Source organism: Mesoplodon densirostris, chromosome 3, assembly GCF_025265405.1.
Source record: "Mesoplodon densirostris isolate mMesDen1 chromosome 3, mMesDen1 primary haplotype, whole genome shotgun sequence".
Taxonomy (NCBI): Eukaryota; Metazoa; Chordata; class Mammalia; order Artiodactyla; family Ziphiidae; genus Mesoplodon; species Mesoplodon densirostris.
The window spans coordinates 62,356,470-62,384,133 of NC_082663.1; the positions used below are offsets into that span (position 1 = coordinate 62,356,470).

General features: G+C 36.7%; 1 protein-coding gene across 1 annotated transcript in view; it reads left to right on the top strand.

Annotated features, from left to right (window-relative positions):
* AGGF1 (angiogenic factor with G-patch and FHA domains 1) overlaps nucleotides 1-27,664 on the top strand; it is a 48,430-nt gene that overhangs the window by 13,372 nt on the left and 7,394 nt on the right. The window contains exons 6-11 of the mRNA XM_060093064.1: nucleotides 8,705-9,035; nucleotides 10,025-10,136; nucleotides 10,965-11,016; nucleotides 22,077-22,178; nucleotides 23,638-23,803; nucleotides 25,209-25,291. Coding sequence (XP_059949047.1) covers nucleotides 8,705-9,035; nucleotides 10,025-10,136; nucleotides 10,965-11,016; nucleotides 22,077-22,178; nucleotides 23,638-23,803; nucleotides 25,209-25,291 — 846 coding nt within the window. The remainder of the gene's footprint in view (nucleotides 1-8,704; nucleotides 9,036-10,024; nucleotides 10,137-10,964; nucleotides 11,017-22,076; nucleotides 22,179-23,637; nucleotides 23,804-25,208; nucleotides 25,292-27,664) is intronic.

Here is a 27,664-nt window from a genome sequence, read left to right on the forward strand (position 1 = left end):
CGGCATGTGGGATCTTCCTGGACCAGGGCTTGAACCCGTGTCCCCTGCATTGGCCACTGAGCCACGACGGGAGTCCCTCTTTGGTTAGATGTATTCCTAGGTATTTTATTCTTTTTGATGCAGTTGTAAATGGGATTGTTTTCTTTTTTCTTTTTTTATTTTTTTATTTTTTTCGGTACACGGGCCTCTCACTGCTGTGGCCTCTCCCGTTGCGGAGCACAGGCTCTGGATGCGCAGGCTCAGCGGCCATGGCTCACGGGCCCAGCCGCTCCGCGGCATGTGGGATCTTCCCGGACCGGGGCATGAACCTGTGTCCTCTGCATCAGCAGGCGGACTCTCAACCACTGCGCCACCAGGGAAGCCCTGCTTTCTTTTTTTAAAAAAAAAATTATTTCTTTATTTGTTTGCACTGGGTCTTAGTTGTGACAGGCAGGGTCCTTAGTTGCGGCTGGCAAGCTCCTTAGCTACGGCTCGCGGGCTCCTTCATTACGGCTCGTGGGCTCCTTTGTTGTGGCACATGGGCTCCTTAGTTGTGGCAGGCGGGCTCCTTAGTTGTGGCATGCAAACTCTTAGCTGCGGCATGCATGTGGGATCTAGTTCCCTGACCAGGGATTGAACCTGGGCCCCCTGCATTGGGAGCGTGGAGTCTTAGCAACTGCGCCACCAGGGAAGTCCCTGGGATTGTTTTCTTAATTTCTCTTGTAGTTTGTTGTTAAATGTATAAAAATACAACAGGTTTCTGTATATTAATTTTGTATCCTGCAGCTTTACTGAATTCATTTGTTAGTTCTCACAGTTATTTGGGGAGTATCTTTAGGATTTTCTATATGTTGTATAATGTCACCAGCAAACAGTGACAGTTTTACTTCTTCCTTTCTAGTTTGGATTCTTTTCTTTTTCTTGTCTGATTGCTGTGGCGAGGACTTCAATACTGAGTTGAATAAATGTGGCAAGAATGACCATCCTTGTCTTGTTCCTGATCTTAGAGGAAATGCTTTCAGCTTTTCACATTGAGTATGATGTTGGCTGTGGGTTTGTCATATATGGCCTTTATTATGTTGAAGTACGTTTCCTTTGTACCCACTTTGTTTAGAGCTTATCATAAATGGATGTTGAATTTTGTCAAAAGCTTTTTCTGCATCTATTGAGATGATCATGATTTTTACTCTTGAGTTTGTTAGTGTGGTGTATTGTATTGATTGATTTGTGGGTATTGAACCATCCTTGCACTCCTGGAATAAATTCCACTTGATCATGGTATATGGTCCTTTTAACGTATTATTGAATTTGGTTTGCTAATATTTTCTTGAGGATTTTTGCATCTGTGTTCATCAGTAATATTGGCCTGAAATTTTCTTTTTTGTCGTGTCTTTGTCTGGTTTTGGTATCAGGCTGATGCTGGCCTTGTAGAGAGTTTGGAAGTGTTCCTTCCTCTGCAACTTTTTGGAATAGTTTGAGAAAGATAGATTTGTTAACTCTTCTCTAAATGTTTGGTGGAAATCACCTGTGAGGCCATCTGATCCTGGACTTTTATTTCTTGTGAGTTTTTTTGATTACTGAATCAATTTCATTTGCAGTAAATGGTTTGTTCATATTTTCTATTTTTTCCTGATTCAGTCTTGGGAGACTGTGTTTCTCAGGGTTTCTCCATTTTTTCTAGGTTGTCTGTTTTATTGGTATATAATTGTTCATAGTAATCTCTTATTTTTTGTATTTCTGCAATATCAATTGTAACTTTTCTTTCTGATTTTATTTATTTGGTCCCTCTCTTTTGGTGATAAGTCTTGCTAAAGGTTTAGCAATTTTGTTTATTTTTTCAAAGAACCAGCTCTTAGTTTCACTGATCTTTTTTCTTTCTTTAGTCTCTACCATTTCTTTCTTCCTTTCTTTTTTTTTTTGCCACGCTGTGCAGCTTGCAGAATCATAGTTTCCCGACCAGCGATTGAACCCATGCCCTCTGCAGTGGAAGTGCAGAGTCCTAACCACTGGACCACCAGGGAATTCCCTGTATCATTTATTTCTGTTCTGACCTTTATTTTTTCTTCTCTTAACTTTGTTTTTTTTTCTCCTTTTTCTAGTTCCTTCAGCTGTAAGGTTAGATTGTTTATTTCAGATTTTTCTTGTTTCCTGAGGTAAGCTTGTATTTCTATAAACTTCCTCTTAGAACTGCTTTTGCTGCATCCTATGGATTTGGGATCATTGTTTTTCCATTTTCATTTGTCTCCAGGTATTTTTCAGATTTCTTTTTTGAGTTCATTAGTGACCCATTGCTTCTGTAGTAGCGTATTGTTTAGACTCCATGTGTCTGTGGCTTTTGCAGTTTTTTTCTTGTAGTGGATTTCTAGTTTCATACCGTTGTGGTTGAAAACGCTGCTTAATATTTCAGTCTTAAATTTTTTTTAATTTTAATTGAAGTATAGTTGATTTACAGTGTTGTACTAATTTCTGCTGAGTTATACGCATATATATATTCTTTTTCTTTTAAATTCTTTTCCATTATGGTTTATCCCAGGAGACTGGATATAGTTCCCTCTGCTATACAGTAGGACCTTGTTGTTTATCCATTCTAATTGTAATAGGTTGCATCTACTAACCCCAGACTCCCAGTCCATCCCTCTCCCTCCCTTCCTCCCCCTTGGCAACCATAGGTTTTTCTCTATGTCTGTGAGTCTGTTTCTGTTCTGTAGATAAGTTCATTTGTGTCATTATTTAGATTCCACATATAAGTGATATTATATGGTGTTTGTCTTTGTCTTTCTGACTTACTTCACGTTGTATGATAATCTCTAGTTGCATCTCAGTCTTAAATTTCTTGAAACTTGTTTTGTGGCCTAGCATGTCATCATCATACAGAATGTTCCATGTTCACTTGAAACAAATGTGTATCCTGCTGCTTTTGGATGAAATGTTCTCTATGTATCTGTTAGGTTCATTTAGTCACGTGTCATTTAAGACCAGTGTTTCCTTACTGTTTTTCTGTCTAGATGATGTCCATTGATGTAAGTGGAGTGTTAAAGTCACCTACTATTATTGTGTTACTGTCAATTTCTCCCTTTATGTTTGTTAGTATTTTCTTTATGTATTTAGGTGCTCCTGTGTTGGGTACATAGATATTTACAGTTGTTATATCTTCTTGTTGGCTTGATCCCTTTAGCATATAACGTTCTTGTTTGTCTCTTTCGACGGTCTTTGTTTTACAGTCTGTTTTGTCTGATATAAGTATTGCTACCCCAATTTTCTTTTTATTTCATTTGCATGGACTACCTTTTCCTATCCCTCACTTTCAGTCTGTGTGTGTCTTTAGATCTGAAGTGAGTCTCTTGTAGGCAGCATATATGTTGTTTTTTTTCAATCCATTCAGCCACTTTGTGTCTTTTAATTGGAGCTTTTAATCCATTTACATTTGAAGTAATTACTGATAGGTATGTACTTACTGCCATTTTGTTCATTGTTTTTTGGGCGGGTTCTGTAGTACTTTTTTGTTCCTTTTTTCTTTTGCTCTCTTCCCTTGTGATTTGACGACTACCTTTAAGTGTTATGTTTGGATTCCTTTCTCTTTTCTGTGTATGTGTTGTTGGTTTTTGGTAACCATGAGGTTCATATTTGACAACCTATATATATGTGATTATTTTAAGACATTTTCTTAAGTTTGAATGCATTCTAACTGCTTTACATTTTTACTTTTGTTTCCCCCCACATCTGATGTTTTTGAGGTCATATTTTACATTTTTGTTTTGTTTATCCCTTAACTGCTTATGTAGATATACATGATTTTACTACTTTCATCTTTTAGCCTTTCTACTAGCTTTATCAGTGGTTGATTTGCTACCTTTACTGTATGTTTACCTTTACCAATGAGATTTTTCCTTTCATAAGTTCCATATTTCTAGTTGTGATCCTTTCTTTTCTACTTAGAGAAGTCCCTTTAACATTTCTTGTAAAGCTGTTTTAATGGTGCTGAACTCTTAGTTTTTGCTTGTCTATAAATTTCTTTATCTCTCCTTCCAATCTGAAGGATAGCCTTTCTGGGTAGAGTGTTCTTGGTTGTAGGTTTTTTCCTTTCATCACCTTGAATATATGGTGCCACTCCCTTCTGGCCTGCAAAGTTCTGCTGAAAAGTCAGTGATAGCCTTATGGTAGCTTCCTTGTGGATAACTAGTTGCCTGTCCCTTGTTGCTTTTCAAATTCTCTGTTTTTCTTTAATTTTTGCCATTTTAATTGTAATTAACCTCTTTAGATTCATCTTGTTTGGGACTCTGTGCTTCCCGGACCTGGATATCTGTTTCCTTCCCCAGGTTAGGGAAGTTTTCAGCTATGATTTCTTCAGATAAGCCTTCTGCCCCTTTCTCTTCTCCTCCTGGGACTCCTGTATTGTGACTGTTAATATGCTTGGTATTGTCCCAGAGGTCTGTTAAATTATACTCATTTTTTAAAATTCTATTTTGTCTTCAGCTTGAGTGATTTCTGCTATTGTTTTCCAGATTGCTGATCTGTTCCTCCGTATCATCTAATTTGTTGTCCCTTCTAGTTATATTTTTAATTTCAGTTATTGTATTCTTTAGCTCTGTTTGGTTCTTCTTCATATTTTCTAACTATTGAAATTTTATGTTTATTGATTCTTCTCCTGATTTTGGTGAGCATCTTTATGATCATTACCTTGAACTCTTTATCCGGTAGATTGCTTATCTCCACTTTGTTTGTTCTTTTTCTGAGGTTATATCTTGTACCTTCATTTGGAACATATTCCTCTGTCTCCTCACTTTACCCAGTTCTCTGTGTTTATTTCTATGTGTTAGATAGGTTGTTTATGTTTCCCGTCTTGGGGAAGTGGCCTTATTTAGGAGACCTCCTCTGGGGCCCCAGCAGCACACTCCTTTTTGGTCTCCAGAACCAGATGCTTTAGGGGTGTCCCCTATGTGGGCTGCATATACATCCTTCTGTTGTGGTGGGGCTGATTACTATGGGAGCACTGGTAGGCAGGGCTGGCCCCTGGCCTGGTTGGCTGTGAGGCCCTGCCTTGTATGGTGGCTGTAGGCCTACTAGAGGGTAGGGTAGTCTTCCTGTGAAGTTGGCTGCATGGTCTGGGGGGCTCAAGGCTGTTCCTGGTTCACTGGAGGGTGAAGCTGGGTCCCCACATGGCTGTCTTTCTGGCAGGGCAGGGGTGGGGTTTGGGGCTTGTGCCAGCCTGATGGTGGGCAGGGCTGGGGCGCCAGCACTAACAGACTAGAGGAAAATTCCAAAGTGGTGTCTTCCAGTACCAGTGTTATTGGGGTAGAAGAGACTCCCCAAAATAGCTGACCCAGGCTCCTTTCAAACTACTGCCCCAGTGTTGGGACATGTGACATTTTGCATGTGCCCTTGAGAGCAGAATCTTATTCCTGTATCCCTCTAGTTCTCCTGAACGTAAACTCTGCTGGTTTTTCAAAGCCAGACGTTCTGGGGGCTCATCTTTCCAGTGCAGGACCCCTGGGCTGGGGACCCCATTTGGGGCTCAGACTCCTCGCTCCTTGTAGAGGACTTCTGTGCTTGTGATATTCCTTCTATTTGTGGGTTGCCAGCATGGGGGTGTGGGTTCCGCCTGTCCTACCCATCTCGTGTGGTTCCTTTTGTTTGTTTCTTTTAATTTTTAAAAAAAATTTTTATTGGTGTATAGTTCCTTTACAATGTTGTGTTAGTTTCCACTCTATAGCGAAGTGAATCAGCAGTACGTATACATATATCCCCTCTTTTTTGGATTTTCTTCCCATTTAGGTCACCACAGAGCATTGAGTAGAGTTCCCCGTGCTATACAATAGGTTCTCATTAGTTATCTATTTTATGCATAGTTTCAGTAGTGTATGTATGTCAATCCCAATCTCCCAATTCATCCCACGCCCCCCTGCTTTCTGCCTTGGTATCCATACGTTTGTTTTCTCCGTCTGTGTCTCTATTTCTGCTTGTAAATAAAGATCGCCTATACCAGTTTTTTCGGATTCCACATATATGCGATAATAAACGATACTTGTTTTTCTCTTTCTGACTTACTTCACTCTGTATGACAGTCTCTAGGGCCATCCACGTCTCTACAAATGACCCAATTTTCTCCCTTTTTATGGCTTAGTAATATTCCATTGTATATATGTATCATGTGCTTACTTCTTTATGTCTTTAGTTGTGGAAAATCTTTTCTGCTAGTGTTCAGGTTATTCTCATAGATAGTTGCTCTGTAACTAGTTGTAATTTTGGTGTGTCTATGGGAGGGGGTGAGTTCAGTGTCTTCCTACTTCACCACCTTGGCCACCTCCCCTACTCTTGAAATTTTATCTCAATTCTCTATTTGATTTGTCTTTATTTCTCTTTTATTTTCACTGGCAATACCTAGGAATTGAAGATTATGTAACTAAAATACCAAAAATGATTTTTCTTTTTATTTTAAGATCTCTTTTTTAATGATGTCTACCTATTACCAGTGGTTGAACTGTTTGAAAGGATGCATTATGAAACTACTTCTCCCTAGCAAAGCAAAGAACATGTAGGGGTTCTCAAATGACCTTTCCTGACAAACTAGAGAATGAAATTTGAGAGCATTCTGTGAGATTTTGGTCCAGCTTAGCTCCCATAACTGTTCATCTTTACCAGCCTTCAAAAATATGTTAACTTCAGGACAGTGACTTAAGAAAAATCCTGATGAAATTCTGAGAATTCCCCAAGGATTCTAAAAGGTAATTGTGAAGCATGGGAGGAAAGCAGTTAAGACATCCTCATCTTTTTCTTGAGTTTTAAGATGTTCTTGAGCCTCACTTTTTGGAAGTGTAGAGTATACAGAAGGAAGGAAGTAGGGTTAAGAGATTGGAGTAATAACTTGAAATATGCATATATGCTTAATGCCCACATGTAGGCCCCGGGCCTTTCTTATATCTTAATGAATATTTATCTAACATTCTAGACTGACAAATAGTTTTTAAAAAGCAGTACCTCTTGCAATTTCACTCATTTTTCCTCTGCATGTATTGTCCTATAAGCAGTAGTAATAATAAAATATGTAAGATTGGAAACTTTTTTTTTTTAAAGCATATATAGATAGGGAAATTTTTTGGCCATAATTCACAGTGGCCTTTAAAGTTCCTCATAGTTTTTCAGCTCTTTGCCCTTGTTCTTGTTCTTGGTGAGTTTATGTTGCTGGAAATATGTATAGTTTATCTATCACACTGTGAGTGTTTAGCCAGTTTTCAAACTGAATTTATGCTGCTATTAAAAATGCGTGTTTAGGGACTTCCCTGGTGGCGCAGTGGTTAAGAATCTGCCTGCCAATGCAGGGGACACAGATTCGATCCCTGGTCCGGGAAGATCCCAAATGCGATGGAGCAGGTAAGCCTGTGCATGACAACTACTGAGCCTGGAATCTAGAGCCTGTGAGCCACAAATACTGAGCCCACGTGCCACAGCTGCTGAAGCCCGTGCGCCTAGAGCCCATGCTCCACAACAAGAGAAGCCACTGCAATGAGAAGCCCACGCACCACAACGAAGCGTAGCCCCCACCCACTGCAACTAGAGAAAGCCCGCGTGCAGCAACAAAGACCAACGCAGCCAAAAATGAATAAATCAATTAATTTAAAAAACAAACAAACAAAAGTGTGTTTAAGATGCTCTCATATTTTATAAAGTAACAGCGGAACATATGAATTCACTTCATCATGTTGCTCTAAGATAGAAAGAAAATTCAGACTGTGTTACAAACCAAAGGAAAATAACTCTCTGTTTCTTCTAAAGTTAAAATAATAGATTTGTTCATTTGTCCTAGGGTATGCCCAGTATGCATGTATAATAAATAATAAAAGGCTTATGCCAGGTAAGTTGGAATTTTGGAACAAAAGAGATGTAACTGATTCATCTGTACTTTTTTTGTATTATCAAACCAACTCTCTAATATATTAAATTATAGCAAAACTTTGGTTCTGCTACATTAGGTACATTTGGACCTTTAAATCCCTGCTGTAATTAAAGCTAATTCTTTATGTATGTTGACTTGATAATTGGCTCAACGTTCAGAAAGAAAATTCAGGTTTAGTTGTATTCTCTAGGCCTGCACTGTTCAGCCAGCTCCGTCTGGCTATTGAATACTTGAAATGTAGCTAATCCTAATTAAGATGCTTTCTAAGTGTAAACTACACTCAATTTTGAAGATTTAGTACAGAAAATCCATGTAAAATATTTTGGTAATTTTTATATTGATTAAGTGTTAATTTTATATATAATTAATAATATTTTGAAAGTACTGGGTTAGATAAAATGAATTTCACTGGTTTCTTTTTACAGTTTTAATGGCCCTATTAGATAATTTTAAAGTATAAATATAACTTGCATTTTATTTTTGACAGCATTGTTCTAGGCTGTCACATGTCCAAGCAACATGTGATGAGGGCCTGGACTGGGACAGTTAAGACACTGAAAATAGATAAGGAGAGAAAATTGGGATAAATTTCAAATAGTCTATAGCACTTGGTAATTGATTTCAAGTGGTGGTTAAGGAGATGTCAAAGACTTATGATTTGGATAAGTGGATGGTAATATCATTAACCAAGAAAGGGAACATGAGAGGAAGAGGCAGTAGAGATAATAGCTATTTCGCTGTACATATATCTTCACTAATTCATTGAAACATTTAGCATTAAATATAAGATGGTCATGTTTAAGAGTCTTCTATCCTGTACCCACCTCTTTCCAGAATTTGAATTCAGAAGATCAAAAAACATCAAGTATTGAACATATAAGCTGCAGTGAGGGAGAAGATTTTGCAAGTGTGAAAAAGAAGGCCAAAGTAGACGTTCATTACAAAAAGAGTCCCCCCAAATATACTGTTCCAGTTAGCTCAAAGACTGTAGAATCTCCTCTTAATGAAAACATTTATAATTCGGCTTCATTAAAAGATGAGAAAATCATAGAGACTGATAGTGAGCCTGAAGAAGGTGAAATTACAGACTCTCAGACCGAGGACAGTTATGATGAAGACATTACCAGTGAAGACAATGTAACTGCAGAAGATTCTGAAGATGAAGGTGAGTAAATGGCCATTATTTAATTTTACATAAATAACCAAACATGGTCATTGTAAAAGTGCAAAACAGTTAAAAAGTGTTATTAACCCATATAATATATCTGCCAAAAAGTGAGCTGATGGTTTTAAAGAGATTAATGACATTATTAAAAATTATAACTGCTTGGTTATTTTTCAACAGTAGGATGTGAATAAATGACTACTAGTACTTGGATCCTGAAGTTTCATTGCATTGAATGGCTTAGTAGAACACAAAACCAAGTTACCTACTTTCTAATCCTAAAGTAGGTACAAAGTCTATTTTAGTGGATTAGATAGTTGTCCACTTTTGTAATTGAGGGAGGGAAAGCAGTTCCCTTTAAAAAGAGTAGTCCATGAATTCAGCTTACATAGGTATTATGGTAAATCTAATATTTATTTTACTTGAGGATATAAAGATATACTTTTAAAGCTCAGGATTTCATATCGGTGTATATGAGCTTATTTTGTTCTTAATGGAATTTCCTCTCATTTTTTCTTAAAAAGGGCAGACTCAGTTTTTCTAACTTAATGTAAAAATGCTTTTTTGGGATACTTTCAAATTCCAAGACCTTAAAAAAGAGAGAGTTGATTATTTTATAATTGTGGTAGGTACTGAATATCTTTAGGTTGATCTTTTTATAAATTTATTTATTTTTGGCTGCATTGCACGGCATGTGGGATCTTAGTTCCCTGACTGAGGATCAAGCCTGTGCCCCCTGCAGTGGAAGTGTGGAGTCTTAACCACTGGACCGCCAGGGAAGTCCCATAGGTTGATCATTTTAAATTGGTAACATTGTTAAACCTTACTGTGTATGTGATATAGAAGAATTTAAGAATGTTGTTTTAAACAGAATGAAGATTTTTATCAATATATTTTTACTTTATGTATGCCTCCTACTCATGCCTATACATTTCTAATTTTTTCCCATAGCATTTGAATTAATATTTACACATTTCTTTCTTTGGCAGATGAAGAAAAAATTTGGCCCCCATGTATTAGAGTAATTGTAATTAGATCACCTGTGTTGCAGACAGGATCACTTTTTATCATTACAGCTGTAAATCCTGCTACAATTGGAAGGTAAACATGTTTAATGTTATTATATTTGTGTATTTGTCTTATTCCAGTGGACTGTACTTTTCCTGAGCAGTTAATCATTAAATATGCATGGTACTTGTTGAATAGGCAAAAAGTGACATCCATGTCCCTCCCTTTTCCACTCAAAAAATATTCTGACACCTACCTTTTGTCACCTGCTTTTGGAAGACAATTGGAGATATAACCTCATTATCCCTAAAGGGGACTGCCTATGTAAAGAGATAAAATCTTGGTGATATGATACCTTCCACAGAGGTTTTGTCATTTTCTTACCTTTTGTATTGGTTTTTTTTAGGTTTAAATTAGTTAAACCCACTATTGACCTCCTCTGATTCTTTTCTTTTACCCCTTTGTAATTCAGCCAGCTTGGTAGAGAGGTAGGTTTTAATCATGAGTAGGATAATTTCCTTTCTTCCCAACTGGAAAGGTAATGTATCTTTAATTCAGGTTCCATACGATATCTTAATTTTAAATTCTTAGAAATTGTATACTTTTTTTACATGTAGTAATAGAAGTAGAAACAGTCAACAGGTCTGGAAAAAGTGATTGACGTTAGTACAAAGGATATTTTGTCTCACTGGATGTTTACTAGCCTGTGACAGATGTACCAAAGAGTAAAAGTAATTCTGGAACCTTCTTTCAAAAAGGAAATTAGAGTAGCATTATGGAAACCAGATTTAGTGTGATAGAGAGACTTGCATTTTAACATTATCTTTTAAAACAAAAAAACTTATCTTTAAAAAAATTCTTTAAGTGCTACATTTATGTATGCTTCAAAAATAATTAAAGGCATTTTACTTAACTCTGCAGAGAAAAAGATATGGAGCATACTCTTCGAATCCCTGAAGTTGGTGTCAGTAAGGTAAGCTCTTTGATTTTTCGGTTACAGCCCCCTAGATGTGATTTTGTAAATCATCATTATGGCAGAAAGCTTAGGATTTTTCCCATTAAAAAGAAAGGTTAATAGTCAATATAGTAATGGTAATGAAAGCAGTGCAGATTTGTTTATTCCACTGCTTGAGAAAATAAAAATTCTCTTTCACAATTTGGATGAGCTAAAATTATGTTTAATTTTTAACAGTCTGGTGCAGTAGAAAATGTGGATTAATTTAAGTATTAAAGTAATACCCATTTAACAAATATTTATTGAGTGAAATAAATATGCTAGATATTATAGCAGTTCAAAAATAAATCAGACCTGGATTCAGGCTACTTTAGTGTATGGTTACTTTGAGTCCAGGGTATTTTCCAACTCAAGAACAATCTATCCTCTACCATCCAAGGCTTTCCATTTATATCTTTTCCTAGTTGAGTCTCTAATGGTTTCAGGAAAAAGAGCAGTTGGGTTTTTCAAAACAAACAATAAGAACAGTTGCAGCTTAAGTTAAAAGGTTTAGCTACCAAAACTCTCATTTATCTTTTTTCTTTACTATATTTTCTGTACTTTTCCTCCTCCCTTTTCTGACTGTTACCTTTTTTCTTCTTTTTTTTGGCCTTTCATTATCCCCATTTTATTTCTATTTAATGGACTATAATATAACTCTAAAATATGTATTTTTTGTGATTTTTGTCTTTTTGGAATGAAATTTGTTTTCCCATTATTAGTTTGAAAGTCTAGTTGTTTTTACTTTGTACTCATTCAGAGGGAAGGAAATCTTGTAATCCTAACTCTGACCAAGTTATCTTTCTTTTTCACCTTCTTATGACCTTTGATTCTTCTGCCTTCAAAGAAAACCCAATCTGTAACTTAAATAGCAAAGACGTCCTTCTCCCACTTCAGTCTAAAATGTAGGTAGTTCTCTGGTGGCATTTCTGCTTTTTTTTTCTTTTAAACAAACATGTCCACTGGTGGGATAGATAATTTGTTAGCTGTGTGAAATCATTTTGACAATATATATCACACATATCCAGGTATATGAAAAAATTAAATTAAAAAATACCCCACATACTTCATATTAATATTAGGGGGAAAACAGAAATGAATATTTAGCGAATGGATAGAAAAGGACCTTCTAAGTTTAAAAAAAAAAAAAAAAAGGAAAACGGCTTCCCTGGTGGCACAGTGGTTGAGAGTCTGCCTGCCAATGCAGGGGACATGGGTTCGTGCCCCCGTCTGGGAAGATCCCACATGCCGTGGAGCGGCTGGGCCTGTGAGCCATGGCCGCTGAGCCTGCGCGTCCGGAGCCTGTGTTCTGCAACGGGAGAGGCCACAACAGGGAGAGGCCTGCGTACCGCAAAAAATAAAAAAATAAATAAATAATTAAAAAAAGGAAAAAAATCACAGAGGACAAGGTAATACTGAATAATTTAAGTTTGAAGTTCTTTATTTGTTAAATAAATTTAAAAGGCAGACTAGGACAATCAGATCTGATAAAATATATATCCTTTATATTTTAAAAGCTCATACAAATTCATTTTTTCAAACCCCGCTGTGGGTAAATGAGAGAAGGACATAAATAAGTAATTCACAGTAGAGGAAATATGGTTAATATGTGAAAACCATTCAATATTTGTAGTAATTTAAGAAATACAAATGAGACCAAGATGTCAGTTTTCATTCATCCTATTTATTAAATATCATTCCTGTTGAGAGCATAATTTAGAAAGCTCTTTGGAATAAGGTTTCAGGTCAAAAGACTTGAAACTATTTAAACTCTTCGATATAGTTATTATGATTCTAAACAACCCAAGTGAAAGAAATTTACGAAGGACATGAAGAGAAAATTTACAGAAGAGGAAACCCAAATGGCTAATAAATATAAGAAAAGGTTTCAGTCTCAGCAGTAATAAGGAAAGTGCAAATTAAAATCACAGTGATGAGATTAATTTGATACCTGTTATGCTTGCAAAAGCTAAAAATTCTGGCAATACAAAGTGTTGTTTAAGAGTACATGGAGCAACAAGAATTCTTATAGATTGGTGTGGAATATAAATTGGTCCAACCACTTTGGAAAGTGATAATGGCAGTATCAAAGTTTAAGGTTTACATATACTGTGGCTTAGCAGTTTCATTCCTAAGTGTATACCCCAGAGAAACCCTTGTATTGTCCACAAGAAGGGTGCATGTACAAGAATGTTCATAGAAGCATTTTGAAAAATAGTAAAACCTTGGAAAAAACCTGGATGTCGGCATCAGAAGAATGTGTAGAAATATGTAGAACACGTAGTGGTACAGCCATACAGTGGATTACCATTCAGCAAAGTAGCACAACTCTGCACAACAGCTAGATATACTTCACAACATAATATTAAGCCAAAGAAGCAAGATAAAAGAAATATATACTCTTAGCATAAGTTTGTCAGAACTCATCAAACTGTACACTTAAGAACTATGAATTTCCGGTCTATAAACTGTCTCAATAAAAAATTCATAGTGTGATTCCTTTTTATACCAAGTTCCAAACAAGACAAAATAAACATAATTTTTATGGATATATACATATATGGTAAAAGTATAAAGAGATACATCATGATTAAATAAACATCAAACCTCTGAAAGAAGGGTGGAGGATAGAGTGAAGTACACATCGATGGATAATAATTTATTTTCTTTTAAGTATCTGAGGCAAATATAGCAAAATTTATTAAAGCTGGATCATGGGTAGACATTTTTCAATATATTCTTTTGTATGTTTGAACCATTTTATAATGTTTATACTTATGAAAATTTTTAAGAACTTTATTGAGATATAGTCTACATACTGTATACTATTTACCCATTGAAAGTATGTAATTCAGAGGATTTTAGTGTATTCACAGTTGTGTAACCATCACCACAGTCAATTTTAGAACATTTTTATCACCATGAACAGAAACATCATACTCAATAGTGATCACTCCCCATTTCCACCTGACCTCCACACCCCTAGGCAACCACCAGTCTACTTTCTGTCTCTCTGGATTTGCCTGTTCTGCACATTTCATATAAATGGAATCATATAATATGTAGTCTTTTGTAACTTTTTTTTAACATCTTTATTGGAGTATAGCTGCTTTGCAGTGTTGTGTTAGTTTCTGCTGTATAACAGAGTGAATCAGCTATATGCATACGTATATCCCCATATCCCCTCCCTCTTGCGCCTCTCTCCCATCCTCCCTATCCCACCCCTCTAGGTGGTGACAAAGCACCGAGCTGATCTCCTTGTGCTATGCAGCTGCTTCCCACTAGCTATCAATTTTACGTTTGCTAGCGTATATATATCAATGCTACTCTCTCACTTCGTCCCAGCTTACCTTTCCCCGTGTCCTCAATGCCATTCTCTACGTCTGTGTCTTTATTCCTATCCTGACCTTAGGTTCAGGTCTTCCTTTTTTTTTTTTTTTTTTTTTAGATTCCATGTATATGTGTTAGCATACGGTATTTGTTTTTCTCTTTCTGACTTACTTCACTCTGTATGACAGACTCTAGGTCCATCCACCTCACTACAGATAACTCAATTTTTTTTCTTTTTATGGCTAATATTCCATTGTATATATATATATGCCACGTCTTCTTTATGCATTCATCTGTTGATGGACACTTAGGTTGCTTGCATTTCCTGGCTATTGTAAATAGTGCTGCAGTGAACATTGTGGTACATGACTCTTTTTGAATTATGGTTTTCTCAGGGTATATGCCCAGTATTGGGATTACTGGGTCATATGATAGTTCTGTTTTTAGTTTTTTAAGGAACCTCCATACTGTTCTCCATAGTGGCTGTATCAGTTTACATTGCCCCCAACAGTGTAAGAGGGTTCCCTTTTCTCCACACCCTTTCCAGCATTTAATGTTTGTAGATTTTTGATGATGGCCATTCTGACCGGTGTGAGGTGATACCTCATTGCAGTTTTGATTTGCATTTCTCTAATGATTAGTGATGTTGAGCATCCTTTCATGTGTTTGTTGGCAATCTGTATATCTTCTTTGGAGAAATGTCTATTTAGGTCTTCTGCCCATGTTTGGATTGGGTTGTTTGCTTTTTTGATATTGAGCTGCATGAGCTGCTTGTAAATTTTGGAGATTAATCCTTTGTCAGTTGCTTCATTTGCAAATATTTTCTCCCATTCTGAGGATTGCCTTTTGGTCTTGTTTATGGTTTTCATTGCTGTGCAAAAGCTTTTAAGTTTCTTTAGGTCCCCTTTGTTTATTTTTGTTTTTATTTCCATTTCTCTAGGAGGTGGTTCAAAAAGGATGTTGCTATGATTTATGTCATAGAGTGTCCTGCTCTTGTTTTCTTCTAAGAGTTTTATAGTGCCTGGCCTTACATTTAGGTCATTAATCCATTTTGAGTTTATTTTTGTGTATGGTGTTAGGAAGTGTTTTAATTTCATACTTTTACATGTAGCTGTCCAGTTTTCCCAGCACCACTTATTAAAGAAGCTGTCTTTTCTCTATTGTATATTCTTGCCTCCTTTATCAAAGATAAGGTGACCATATGTGCGTGGGTTTATCTCTGGGCTTTCTATCCTGTTCCATTGATCTATATTTCTGTTTTTGTGCCAGTACCATACTTTCTTGATTACTGTAGCTTTGTGCTATAGTCTGAAGTCAGGGAGCCTCATTCCTCCAGCTCTGTTTTTCTTTCTCACAATTGCTTTGTCTTTTCAGAGTCTTCTGTGTTTCCATACAAATTGTGCAATTTTTTGTTCTAGTTCTGTAAAAAATGCCATTGGTAGTTTGATAGGGATTGCATTGAATCTGTACATTGCTTTGGGTAGTATAGTGTTGATTCTCCAATCCAAGAACATGGTATATCTCTCCATCTGGTTGTATCTTCTTCAATTTCTTTCATCAGTGTCTTATAGTTTTTTGCATACAGGTCTTTTATCTCCTTAGGTAGGTTTATTCCTAGGTATTTTATTCTTTTTGTTGCAGAGGTAAATGGGAGTGTTTCCTTAATTTCTCTTTCAGGTTTTTCATCATTAGTGTATAAGAATGCAAGAGATTTCTGTGCATTAATTTTGTACCCTGCTACTTTACCAAGTTCATTGATTAGCTCTAGTAGTTTTCTGGTAGCATCTTTGGATTCTTTGTGTATAGTATCATGTCATCTGCAAACAGTGACAGTTTTATTACTTCTTCTTTGATTTGGATTCCTTTTATTTCTTTGTCATATTCCTGATCTTAGTGGAAATGGTTTCAGTTTTTCACCATTGAGAACGATGTTGGCTGTGGGTTTGTCATATATGGCCTTTATTATGTTGACATAGGCTCCCTCTATGCCTACTTTCTGGCATATCATAAATGGGCGTTGAATTTTGTTGAAAGCTTTTTCTTCATCTGTTGAGATTATCGTATGGTTTTTATCATTCCGTTTGTTAATACGGTGTATCACACTGATTGATTTGCGTATACTGAAGAATCCTTGCATTCCTGGAATAAACCCCACTTGATCATGGTGTATGATCCTTTTAATGTGCTGTTGGATTCTGTTTGCTAGTATTTTGTTGAGGAATTTTTGCACCTATGTTCATCAGTGATATTGGCCTGTAGTTTTCTTTTTTTGTGACATCTTTGTTTGGCTTTGGTATCAGGGTGATGGTGGCCTTGTCGAATGAGTTTGGGAGTGTCCCTCCCTCTGCTATATTTTGGAAGAGTTTGAGAAGGATAGGTGTTAGCTCTTCTCTAAATGTTTGATAGAATTCGCCTGAGAAGCCATGTAGTCCTGGACTTTTGTTTGTTAATCACAGTTTCAATATCAGTGCTTGTAATTGGTCTGTTTATATTTTCTATTTCTTCCTCGTTCAGTCTCAGAAGATTGTGCTTTTCTAAGAATTTGTCCATTTCTTCCAGGTTGTCCATTTTATTGGCATATAGTTGTTTGTAGTAATCTCTCATGATCCTTTGTATTTCTGCAGTGTCAGTTGTTACTTCTCTTTTTCATTTCTAATTCTATTGATTTGAGTCTTCTCCCTTTTTTTCTTGATGAGTGTGGCTAATGGCTTATCAATTTTGCTTATCTTCTCAAAGAACCAACTATTAGTTTTATTGATCTCCGCTATCATTTCCTTCATTTCTTTTTCATTTATTTCTGATCTGATCTTTATGATTTCTTTCCTTCTGCTAACTTTGGGGTTATTTTGTTCTTCTTTCTCTAATTGCTTTAGGTGTAAGGTTAGGTTGTTTATTTGAGATGTTTCTTGTTTCTTGAGGTAAGATTGTATTGCTATAAACTTCCCTCTTAGAACTGCTTTTGCTGCATCCCATAGGTTTTGGGTTGTCAAGTTTTCATTGTCATTTGTTCCTAGGTATTTTCTATTTCCTCTTTGATCTCTTCAGTGATCTCTTGGTTATTTAGTAGCGTATTGTTTAGCCTCCATATATTTGTATTTTTTACAGTATTTTTCCTGTTATTGATATCTAGTCTCATAGTGTTGTGGTCAGAACAGATACTTGATACGATTTCAATTTTCTTAAATTTACCAAGGCTTCATTTGTGACCCAAGATATGGTCTATCCTGGAGACTGTTTCATGAGCCCTTGAGAAGAAAGTGTATTCTGTTGTTTTTGGATGGAATGTCCAATAAATATCAATTAAATCCATCTTGTCTAATGTGTCATTCAAAGCTTGTGTTTCCTTATTTATTTTCATTTTGGATGATCTGTCCATTGGTGAAGGTGGGGTGTTAAAATCCCCTATTTTTGTGTTACTCTCGATTTCCCCTTTTATGGCTGTTAGCATTTGCTTTATGTATTGAGGTGCTCCTGTGTTGGGGCATAAATATTTACAGTTGTTATATCTTCTTCTTGGATTGATATTTTGATCATTATGTAGTGTCCTTCTTTGTCTCTTGCAATAGTCTTTATTTTAGAGTCTGTTTTGTCTGATATGAGAATTGCTGCTCCACCTTTCTTTTGATTTCCATTTGCATGGAATATCTTTTTCCATCCCTTCACTTTCAGTCTGTATGTGTCCATAGTTCTGAAGTCGGTCTCTTGTAGACTGCATATGTATGGGTCTTGTTTTTGTATCCATTCAGCCAGTCTGTGTCTTTTGGTTGGAGCATTTAATCCATTTACATTTAAGGTAATTATCGATATGTATGTTCCTATTACCATTTTCTTAATTGTTTTGAGTTTGTTTTCATAGGTCTTTTCCTTCTCTTGTGTTTCCTTCCTAGAGAAGTTCCTTTAGCATTTGTTGTAAAGCTGGTTTGGTGGGGCTGAATGCTGTTAACTTTGCTTGTCTGTAAACATTTTAATTTGTCCATCAAATCTGAATGAGGTCCTTGCTGTGCAGAGTAATCTTGTTTGTAGATTTTTCCTTTTCAGCACTTTAAATATGTCCTGCCACTCCCTTCTGGCTTGCAGAGTTTCTGCTGAAAGATCACCTGTTAACCTTATGGTGATTCTCTTGTATGTTATTTGTTGCTTTTCCCTTGCTGCTTTTAATATTTTTTCTTTGTATTTATTTTTTCATAGTTTGATTAATATGTGTCTCTATGTGTTTCTCTTTGGGTTTATCCTGTATGGTACTCTCTGTGCTTTCTGGAGTTGATTGACTATTTCCTTTCCCATGTTAGGGAAGTTTTTAACTATAATCTCTTCCAGTATTTTCTCAGACCCTTTCTTTTTCTCTTCTTCTTCTGGGACCCCTGTAATTTGGATGTTGGTGCGTTTAATGTTGTCCCAGATGTCTCTGAGACTGTCCTCAATTCTTTTCATTCTTTTTTCTTTTTTCTGCTCCCTGGTAGTTTTTTCCACCATTGTATCTTCCAGCTCACTTATCTGTTATTTTGTTATTGATTCCTTCTAGAGTATTTTTAGTTTCAGTAATTGTGTTGTTCATCATTGTTTGTTTGCTCTTTAGTTTTTATAGATCCGTGTTAAATGTTTCTTGTATTTTCTCCATTCTGTTTTCGAGATTTTGGATCATCTTTACTGTCATTACTCTGAATTCTTTTTCAGGTAGGTTGCCTACTTCATCTTCATTTATTTGGTCTTGTAGGTTTTTACCTGCTTCTTCATCTGTAACATATTTTTTTGTCGTTTCTTTCTTTCTTTCTTTTTCTTTTTTTTTGATGGGTGGTGCTGTATTCCTGTCTTACTGGTTGTTTGGCCTGAGATGTCCAACAATGGAGTTTGTAGGCAGTTGGATAAAGCTGGGTCTTGGTGCTGAGATGAGGACCTCTGGGAGGCCTCACTCTGATTGATATTCCCTGGGGTCTGAGGTTCTTTGTTAGTCCAGCGGTTTGGACTCGGAGCTCCCACCACAGGAGCTCGGACCTGATCTCCAGCCTGGGAACCAAGATCCTGCAAGCTTTGTGGCATGTTAAAAAAAAGAAAGAAAGAAGAAAAGGAGCAGTACAGTATCAAAGAATAAAAAATAAAATTGAATTAGAAAGATAAAAATTATATTAGGAAAAATAAAACTATAATTGAAACAACTACAACAAGGTAAAATAACACCACAACAGAAAAAAGAAAAAAAAGGGGGGAGGGCAGGGAACAAGCCAAAAGGAGAGAACAATAACAAAGTATAAAGAATAGAATAAAAGTAGAAAAATAAAATGTTTATCAGAAAAAATAAAAATATAAAAGAACAACAATGAATCAACAAGGTAAAACAACCCCAGTCTAAAAGGGGAAAAAAGAAAAAAATGCACCTTGGCTATGGGGACAGAGTTTAGGTTGGGGTGCAACAGCTAGGGGCGGGATTTAGGGTGGGGCGGGACCTAGGCAGGTGGGGGGTGACATTTGAGCATGGGGCGGGGCCTAGGTGGCCATGTTCAGGCATTGGGCGAGGCCTCTGCTTAGGACCTGCATGGAAGGGGAGAGGCAGTATGTCAAAGGAAGGGCCTCTGGAGTGTGGAGTTCTGGAGTTTGGAGGTAGGGCCCTGAGTGAGAGTGTGTGGGTGGGGTTTAGGCCAAGTGTTGGAGGGTGTCTCTGAGTGCAGAGCTGGGGCCCTGGGTGGGGGTGGGTGGGGACGGGGCTTGGGTTCTGCAAGGCAGGAGGAAGGCTCTGAGGGCAGAGGATTAGGCCTGGCAGCCCAACAGGCTACCCGGGGCCTAAGTGGACAGGGAAAGGACTGGCCCCGTTCCTTTCCATTCTTTTGTGCCCCTCCCCCATTGTCTCCCCCAGGGTCTCCCCTGCCGCTGGACCCCTAACCGTGGGTGGGTCCCACTGGGTGTAGGAACTCCTCCCCTCCCTAGCCACCCCTCAGGGGTGCTGCCCCTTAGGTCCGGCCTTTACTTTTGCTCCCCCTTCCCTCTCTTCCACTTCCTCAGGACCCGTGTGGCTGGAGGGGGCCTCGGTGGGCAGAGGATCAGGCCTGGGATCTGAACAGGTTCCTGGGGGCCCAAGTGGGCAGGGGAAACCTGGCCACGCTCCCTTTTGATCCTCTGCTCTCCCAGTGGTTCTCCAATTTCCCCCTTTGGGCGTGGGATCGCTTCCCCTCCCCCAGCCGCCCCTTGGGGCGCCAGTCCCGTCCCACCTCCACTTCTCCTCCCCCTTCACTCCCCCCACACCCCACATCCTACCCAGTTGCTGGGGGTTCCTCCGGTCCCCTTAGGTGTCCGTTGTCCCCCACCGGTGCCTGCTAGGTGCCCTAGTTGTGTGGAGACGCGAATTCCCTGTCCTAGTACGCTATCTTGACTCCACCCCTGTAACTAGCTTTTTTACTTATTTAGCATGTCTTCAAGATTCTTCCATGTTGTAGCATATATCAGTACTTCATTTCTTTTTATTGCCAAATAATATTCCATTGTTCAGATACAATGTTTTTTATCTGTTCATCAGCTGATGGACATTTGAATTGTTTCCACTTTTTGGTTATTAAGAATAATGCTGCTGTGAACATTTCACATACAGGTTTTTGTTTGGAGGTATGTTTTCATTTCTCTGGATGCCTGCCTCAGAGTAGAATTGTTGAATCGTATGGTAACTCTCTGTTTAACATTTTGAGGAACTGTCAGACCCCCCACAAAGCAGCTGCACCATTTTACATTCCCACCAGCAATGTATTGTTTATGAAATTTAAAGTTAAATATTTCTGCAGCTCTATATCCAGTTAAATAGGCATGTATTGAGTACATGCCCAATATATGTGAGGCACTGTATTATGTACTAAGTGGTAAGAACATTGTAAACTAAATGTAAGCAATAGGGACATCCCTGGTGGTCCAGTGGTAGAGAATCCACCTTCCAATGCTGGGGATGTGGGTTCGATCCCTGGTCGGGGAACTAAGATCCCACATGCTGCGGGGCAACTAAGCCCGAGCACCTCAACGAGAGAGCCCACTTGCTGCAAACTGCGGAGCCCACAGTGCTCTGGAGCCCGCGCGCCACAACTAGAGAGAAGCCCAAGCCCACACGCCACAACGAAAGATCCACGTGCCTCAAGGAAGCTCCTGCATACTGCAGCTAAGACCTGACACAGCCAAATAAATAAACAAATAAATGAATAAATTAATTAAATAAAAATAAATGTAAGCGATAATTGTAAGCAGTACGGTGACATTTACATATACGGAAACTTTGTATAATTTAATTGTTATATAAACAAAGTGCTGTGGAACAGAAGGGAGTGATTAGTTCCTAGTATTGAAAATTTGGAAAAAACTGAGAAGTCGACCTTGAATGTTTCAAATCACCTTTCGTATTAAGAATTTTTAATAACATGAACAAATATATTAGGTGAAAAAATTATTTCAAATTACATATAGTATAATCTCAGCTATATTATAAAAGTAGAAAAGGTAGGACACATACTAAATTATTAATGGTAATGATAGGTGGAATTATAGGTGAGTTTTTCTCCTGTAGCCTTCTCATTTCTACTAGAAGCATTATTATACTTTTGTATTCTGAAAAAAATGTATTAAAAATAATAAAAGTTAAATTATTAAGAGACTAAAAGTTCATTGCATCTTATCATAGAGAAATTATCTATGGTTTAAAAAAGGTATAATACTTTATAATTACCTGGTTTCTTTTTTTTAAGTTTCATGCAGAAATTTATTTTGATCACGACTTACAAAGTTATGTCCTTGTGGATCAAGGCAGTCAAAATGGTACAATTGTTAATGGAAAACAGATTCTTCAAGTGAGTATATACTTATTAATTAAATACTTTCACATTATTTTATAAAACTGAAATGAAGCTTTTTATCCCTCAGGGCCATAGTTATTATATATATCATTTAGTTCAGATTGGTATTCACCCAAATGTGTTAACATGGAAGGGAATTCTTAGAAAGGGCTAAAAAATGTATACAGTAAGTGGATACTTAACTGTTGAGTTTTGACTTCTAATTATGTACCTGTGCCTTATTTTTAGAAATAAATACATTTTAAAGCTATTCAGAGTAAATGTTCTTATAGCAACCTTAGGGGCCATCGTGTGTGTGTGTGTGTGTGTGTGTGTGTGTGTTTAAACTTTTAAAGGAAATGTTGTTAAACTGTAAACTTCTTGAAGGCAGGGGCTATGTCTATTCAGTTAACTCTTCTATCCCAACATGTAACAAAGTGCTTTAGCACATAATAAGATAATACATGGAAGGGAGGGAGGGAGGTCTTAGTCTATAAGAATCAAAAATGAGGGGCTTCCCTGGTGGCGCAGTGGTTGAGAGTCCGCCTGCCGATGCAGGGGACACGGGTTCATGCCCCGGTCTGGGAAGATCCCACATGCCGCGGAGCGGCTGGGCCTGTGAGCCATGGCCGCTGAGCCTGCGTGTCCAGAGCCTGTGCTCCACAACGGGAGAGGCCACAACAGTGAGAGGCCCGTGTACCACCAAAAAAATAAAAAATAAAAAAATAAAAAAAAATGAGATAAAACTGAATTATCAAGAGAGGACGGAAGAAGGGAAATACAATGCACCTGTCTCCTTAACAGTTCTTCTTTTTGACTGTGATGATTATTCATTTTGGTAATAGGCTGAAGTTTGAGTTGGGTATTTCTGTGATAGGATTGGGCATGGAGATGGGGAGATCAGTGGATTTTGATAATATAAAAATTAGAGGGCTTCCGTGGTGGCACAGTGGTTAAGAATCTGCCTGCCAATGCAGGGCACATGGCTTCGAGCCCTGGTCCCGGAAGATCCCACGTGCCACGGAGCAACTGAACCCGCGAGCCACAACTACTGAGACCATGTGCCACAACTAGTGAAGCTCACATGCTTAGAGCCTGTGCTCTGCAGTAAGAGAAGCCACTGCAATGAGAAGCCCGCGCACCACAACGAAGAGTAGCCCCTGCTCGCTGCAACTAGAGAAAGCCCACGCCTGGCAACGAAGACCCAATGCAGCCAAAAATAAATAATAATAAATAAAATAAATATTAAAAAAAAATTAGAAGTTGCTCAGTTCAGCTGTCATCTTCTCGACTCGTAGAATATTATGCATCACCTTTAAGTTTTGTGGAAATGTGTGTGCATATGTCTATCTCATTGAGAACAATCTCAAAATTTTTTTTTATAATCAGACATTACTTACAGTAGACATAAAATAAATAAAATAACCACATGTAACTCTCTTGGGTTTGGTTTTGTAATTTTTTTCTCCTTTAGCCCAAAACTAAATGTGACCCTTACGTACTTGAGCATGGAGATGAAGTGAAAATTGGAGAGACTGTGTTGTCCTTTCACATTCACCCTGGCAGTGATACCTGTGATGGCTGTGAACCAGGGCAGGTTAGAGCTCACCTTCGTCTTGATAAGAAAGATGAACCTTTTGGTATGTGAAACATACTGTTTATGGGCATGGTAGCTTTTTAATTCACTGCGTGTTCTAAAAAAGTATCAGTTAGTTACCAGCTTCATATCTAATTGATATAATACTCTATTGAGATACATTTATATTTAAGTGAATATTATCAAATGAGACTAAGAAATGACATGTATTTGAAATTTGAGACCTAGACTAGTAGATTATGATTGTAGTTGGTTTTTCTGTGTAATAATTTAGTTGTACTATTACAACATTAGGTTACTTTATGACCAGGAATGATAATCATTAGCTGTTTTTGCTAATCCAGTCTATAGGCTTTTTTTTTAAAATATATATTTTATAAATTAGTAAGAAATATAGAATACAACAGTATTTAGAAAGAAGAAAGCAATAACAAATCTAAGAATGTAGAGAGAAGGGAGTTCTCATACATTATTAGTGAGACTATTAATTGAAACCATCTCTTTGGGAAACAAAGTTGAAGATGTGCATATTAGCAAGTCCCTATTTAGGTATATACTTTGGCTCTTTGCAGTCTTGTTTATTGTAGCTGAAAATAGGCCTCATCTTTATTATTTACTGCAGTCTATAGGCTTTTGAAGCAGCACTGCAGTGGTAGCTAAATGTACTTCAAAGGAGTAATTGTGACATAAATAGAGATTGGTTTCCCTTTAACATCTGTTTACTGATATAAAAAGTCATCCACAGTTAAACTGATGTGAAATAGTAACATAGAAAATAATAGGCCAAGGTATTAAGGTTTATTGATTGATATATTTGCTTTCCTACTTACAGTTTGTTTGAATTATTAATCTGTGTATATACCATTACTTTCTATAATAAATAATATTGTAAAATGTTGCTATCTTGTTTAAAACCCACTCATCTAAGGCTTTAAAAATTGAAAGATACTTTTAACTAGTAAGAAGTAATTTTTTTCACATCGTTTGTTTCCTTTAAATACCAACTATACATGTTCATTATGTATTTTTTGTTTTCTCATACTACATTATGAAAATGAGTATGGCACATTACATAATAATGTGAATCTTGGGTTCTGTTATTTTTCTTTTGCACAAGCTTATGTTCCTTTGGAAAACTCAACAATATTTCTGCATTTGGATTTCAATTACAGTAACCATATTGAAAAATTAAGATGTTCAGTGTTTCTTTCAGTATCTAAAACATTCCTGTAGTCTTTGAGTTTTGGTTTACTTTCCAAGTAGATTTAATTACCAAAATGCTGAAAGGACATCATCACAACCTAAGATACTTTTATATTAATTTATTTGAACTTTTTATTAATCTGCAGATGGGATACTAGTACTATTAGTTTTTCATTATTAAATAAACAGTATTATATCAGATTTAGTGTTTTTTTTTTTAAACCAAACTCAATTTTTCCTTTTAGTTGGTCCAGCTCTAAGTAAGGAGGAAAAAGAGTTGGAAAGGAGAAAAGAATTAAAGAAAATACGAGTAAAATATGGTTTGCAGGTAAGGGAGTTAAATATTGTTACATGTGTTAAACTGTGCATCTGGTTTTGTATAAAACTGCCTGTAGATAAGCATAGTCCATTTTTATATATAAAAAGAGAGCTATTTAGAATGATTCTGAGATTTATGTAATTCCTGTTAGTTGTTTACTGTTTACCTCACCAACTGTTGAGGTTGGAGTAGGAAAGTGATGATAATACCCTATATTGGAATAGCCATTTCTGGTTTTTAAAAAACTTGCATTAAAATGATACCCTTGAAAAACACAGTTGGAGGACTAATACTGCCTGATTTCAAGACTTATTATAAACTACAGCAATAAAGACAGTATAGTACTAGCAAAAAGATAAATATGTTGATGGAACAGAATAATGAGTCCAGAAATAGACCCATATAGATAGATAGATACATAGATAAATGTGTGTGTGTGTGTGTGTGTGTGTGTATGATTTTCAACAAAGGCATGAAGGCAATTTGGTGGAAAGAAGATGGTCTTTTTTCAGCAGTCAGTGCTGGGACAATTAGATAGCCATATACAACAACAACCACCTTGATCCCCACCTCATAACGTATAAAAATGAACTCAAAATGGACTATACATATAAATTTAAAACTTAAAACTATTAATAAACTTCTAGAAGCAAACCTTAAAAAAAAAAGTCAAAGATTTTTTAAGGTATCTAACACTAAAAGCACTATCCACAAAAGCACAAATTGTCCTTTCTCCAAAACTTCTGTTCTTCCAAAGAAACGATTAAGAGAATGAAAAGATAAGCCACAGACTGGGAAAAATATTCGCAAATCATATATCTGATAAAAATCATGTATCTTATACCTAGAGTATATAAAGAACTCTGAAAACTCAATAAGGGAAAACAACTTAATTTAAAAATAAGCAAAAGATTTGAATAGACACTTCACCAAAGCAGGTGGCAGATACACACATGAAAAGATGTTCAGTATTATTAGTCATTGGGGAATTACAATTTAAAACCAATTAAAAAGACTGACCATACTAAGTGTTGGTGGGCATGTGGAGGAACAGGAACTCTCATACACTGCTGGTGAAAATATAAATGGTGTGATTGCTTTGGAGAAGAGTTTAGTACTTCGTCAAAAAGTTAAATGTACACCTACTGTATTATTCACCATTCTACTTCAAAGTATTTCATTTCTATCCAAGAGAAATGAAAGCATATGTTCATACAAAAACTAGTGAGCAAATGGTCACAGCAGCTTTTTTTTCTAAAAGCCAAAAACTGGAAAAAACTCATCTGTCCATCATTAATGGATAAACAAACTATGTTAAATCTATATGGTCAAACACTCTAGCAATAAAAAAGCATAAGCTATTGATACAGATTACAGCATGGATGAATCTCAAAATGATTGTGCTGAGTGAAAGAGCCAGACAAAAAGAGTACAGTTGACCGTTGAAAAACCTAGGGATTAAGTGTGCTGACTCTCACCTTGGTTGAAAAATCTGCATATAGCTGGTACTCAGCCCTCTATGTCCACAGTTCCTGTATACCTGGGATTCTGCATCCACAGATTCAACCAATTGCAGATCGTGTAGTACTGTAGTATTTACCACTGAAAAAAAATCTATGTATAAGTGGATCCACGAAGTTCAAACCCATGTTGTTCAAAGATTAACTCAACATACTATATACTTCGATTCTATAAAATTCTAGGAAAGCAAACCTAATGTATCATGGTAGAAAGATCAGTGGTTGCCTGGCTACAGGAGAAGATGCACAGGGAGAGGGGCTGGAGGGATAGATTACAAAGAAGGACGAGGATACTTTTGTGGGAGATGAATATGTTTATTATCTTAGTTGCGATGGTTTCATAAGAGTGTACGAATCTCAAAAGTAACTGTACACTTTATGTGTAATTTATTGTATGTTAATTATACCTCAGTAAGGCAGTTTAAAAAAATTACCATTTAATCCTATAAGTAGACCAGAAAACTAATTAATATTGCCATTTTACATTAGAGAAACTAGAGCTGGTCACCTACCTACTAAATGACAGAGCTAGATATAGGATCTAGGTCTTAAGTGTATTTGTCCAGTGTTTTTTACACTTTATGAACAAGTCAGAAAAGATGCTGCCAAAATAACATTTTTATGCAGAATTGTATTTTTTGTTACTATTGTACTAAGGGAGAGAAATCATACTAGAAAAAAATGTTAAGGTTAATTTGGGAGGAAAATAGAGGATATATAAGGAGAGAATAAAATGTTTTTTCAAAAATTTTAGCTTAATTTCTATATCATTTTCTGGGGGGAATACCTATTAGGGTTGGTGGTTTGTATTTTTCTGTTTTGAAAGCAAAATTAAGTAAAAACTTCTGTGGTACTTTCCTTG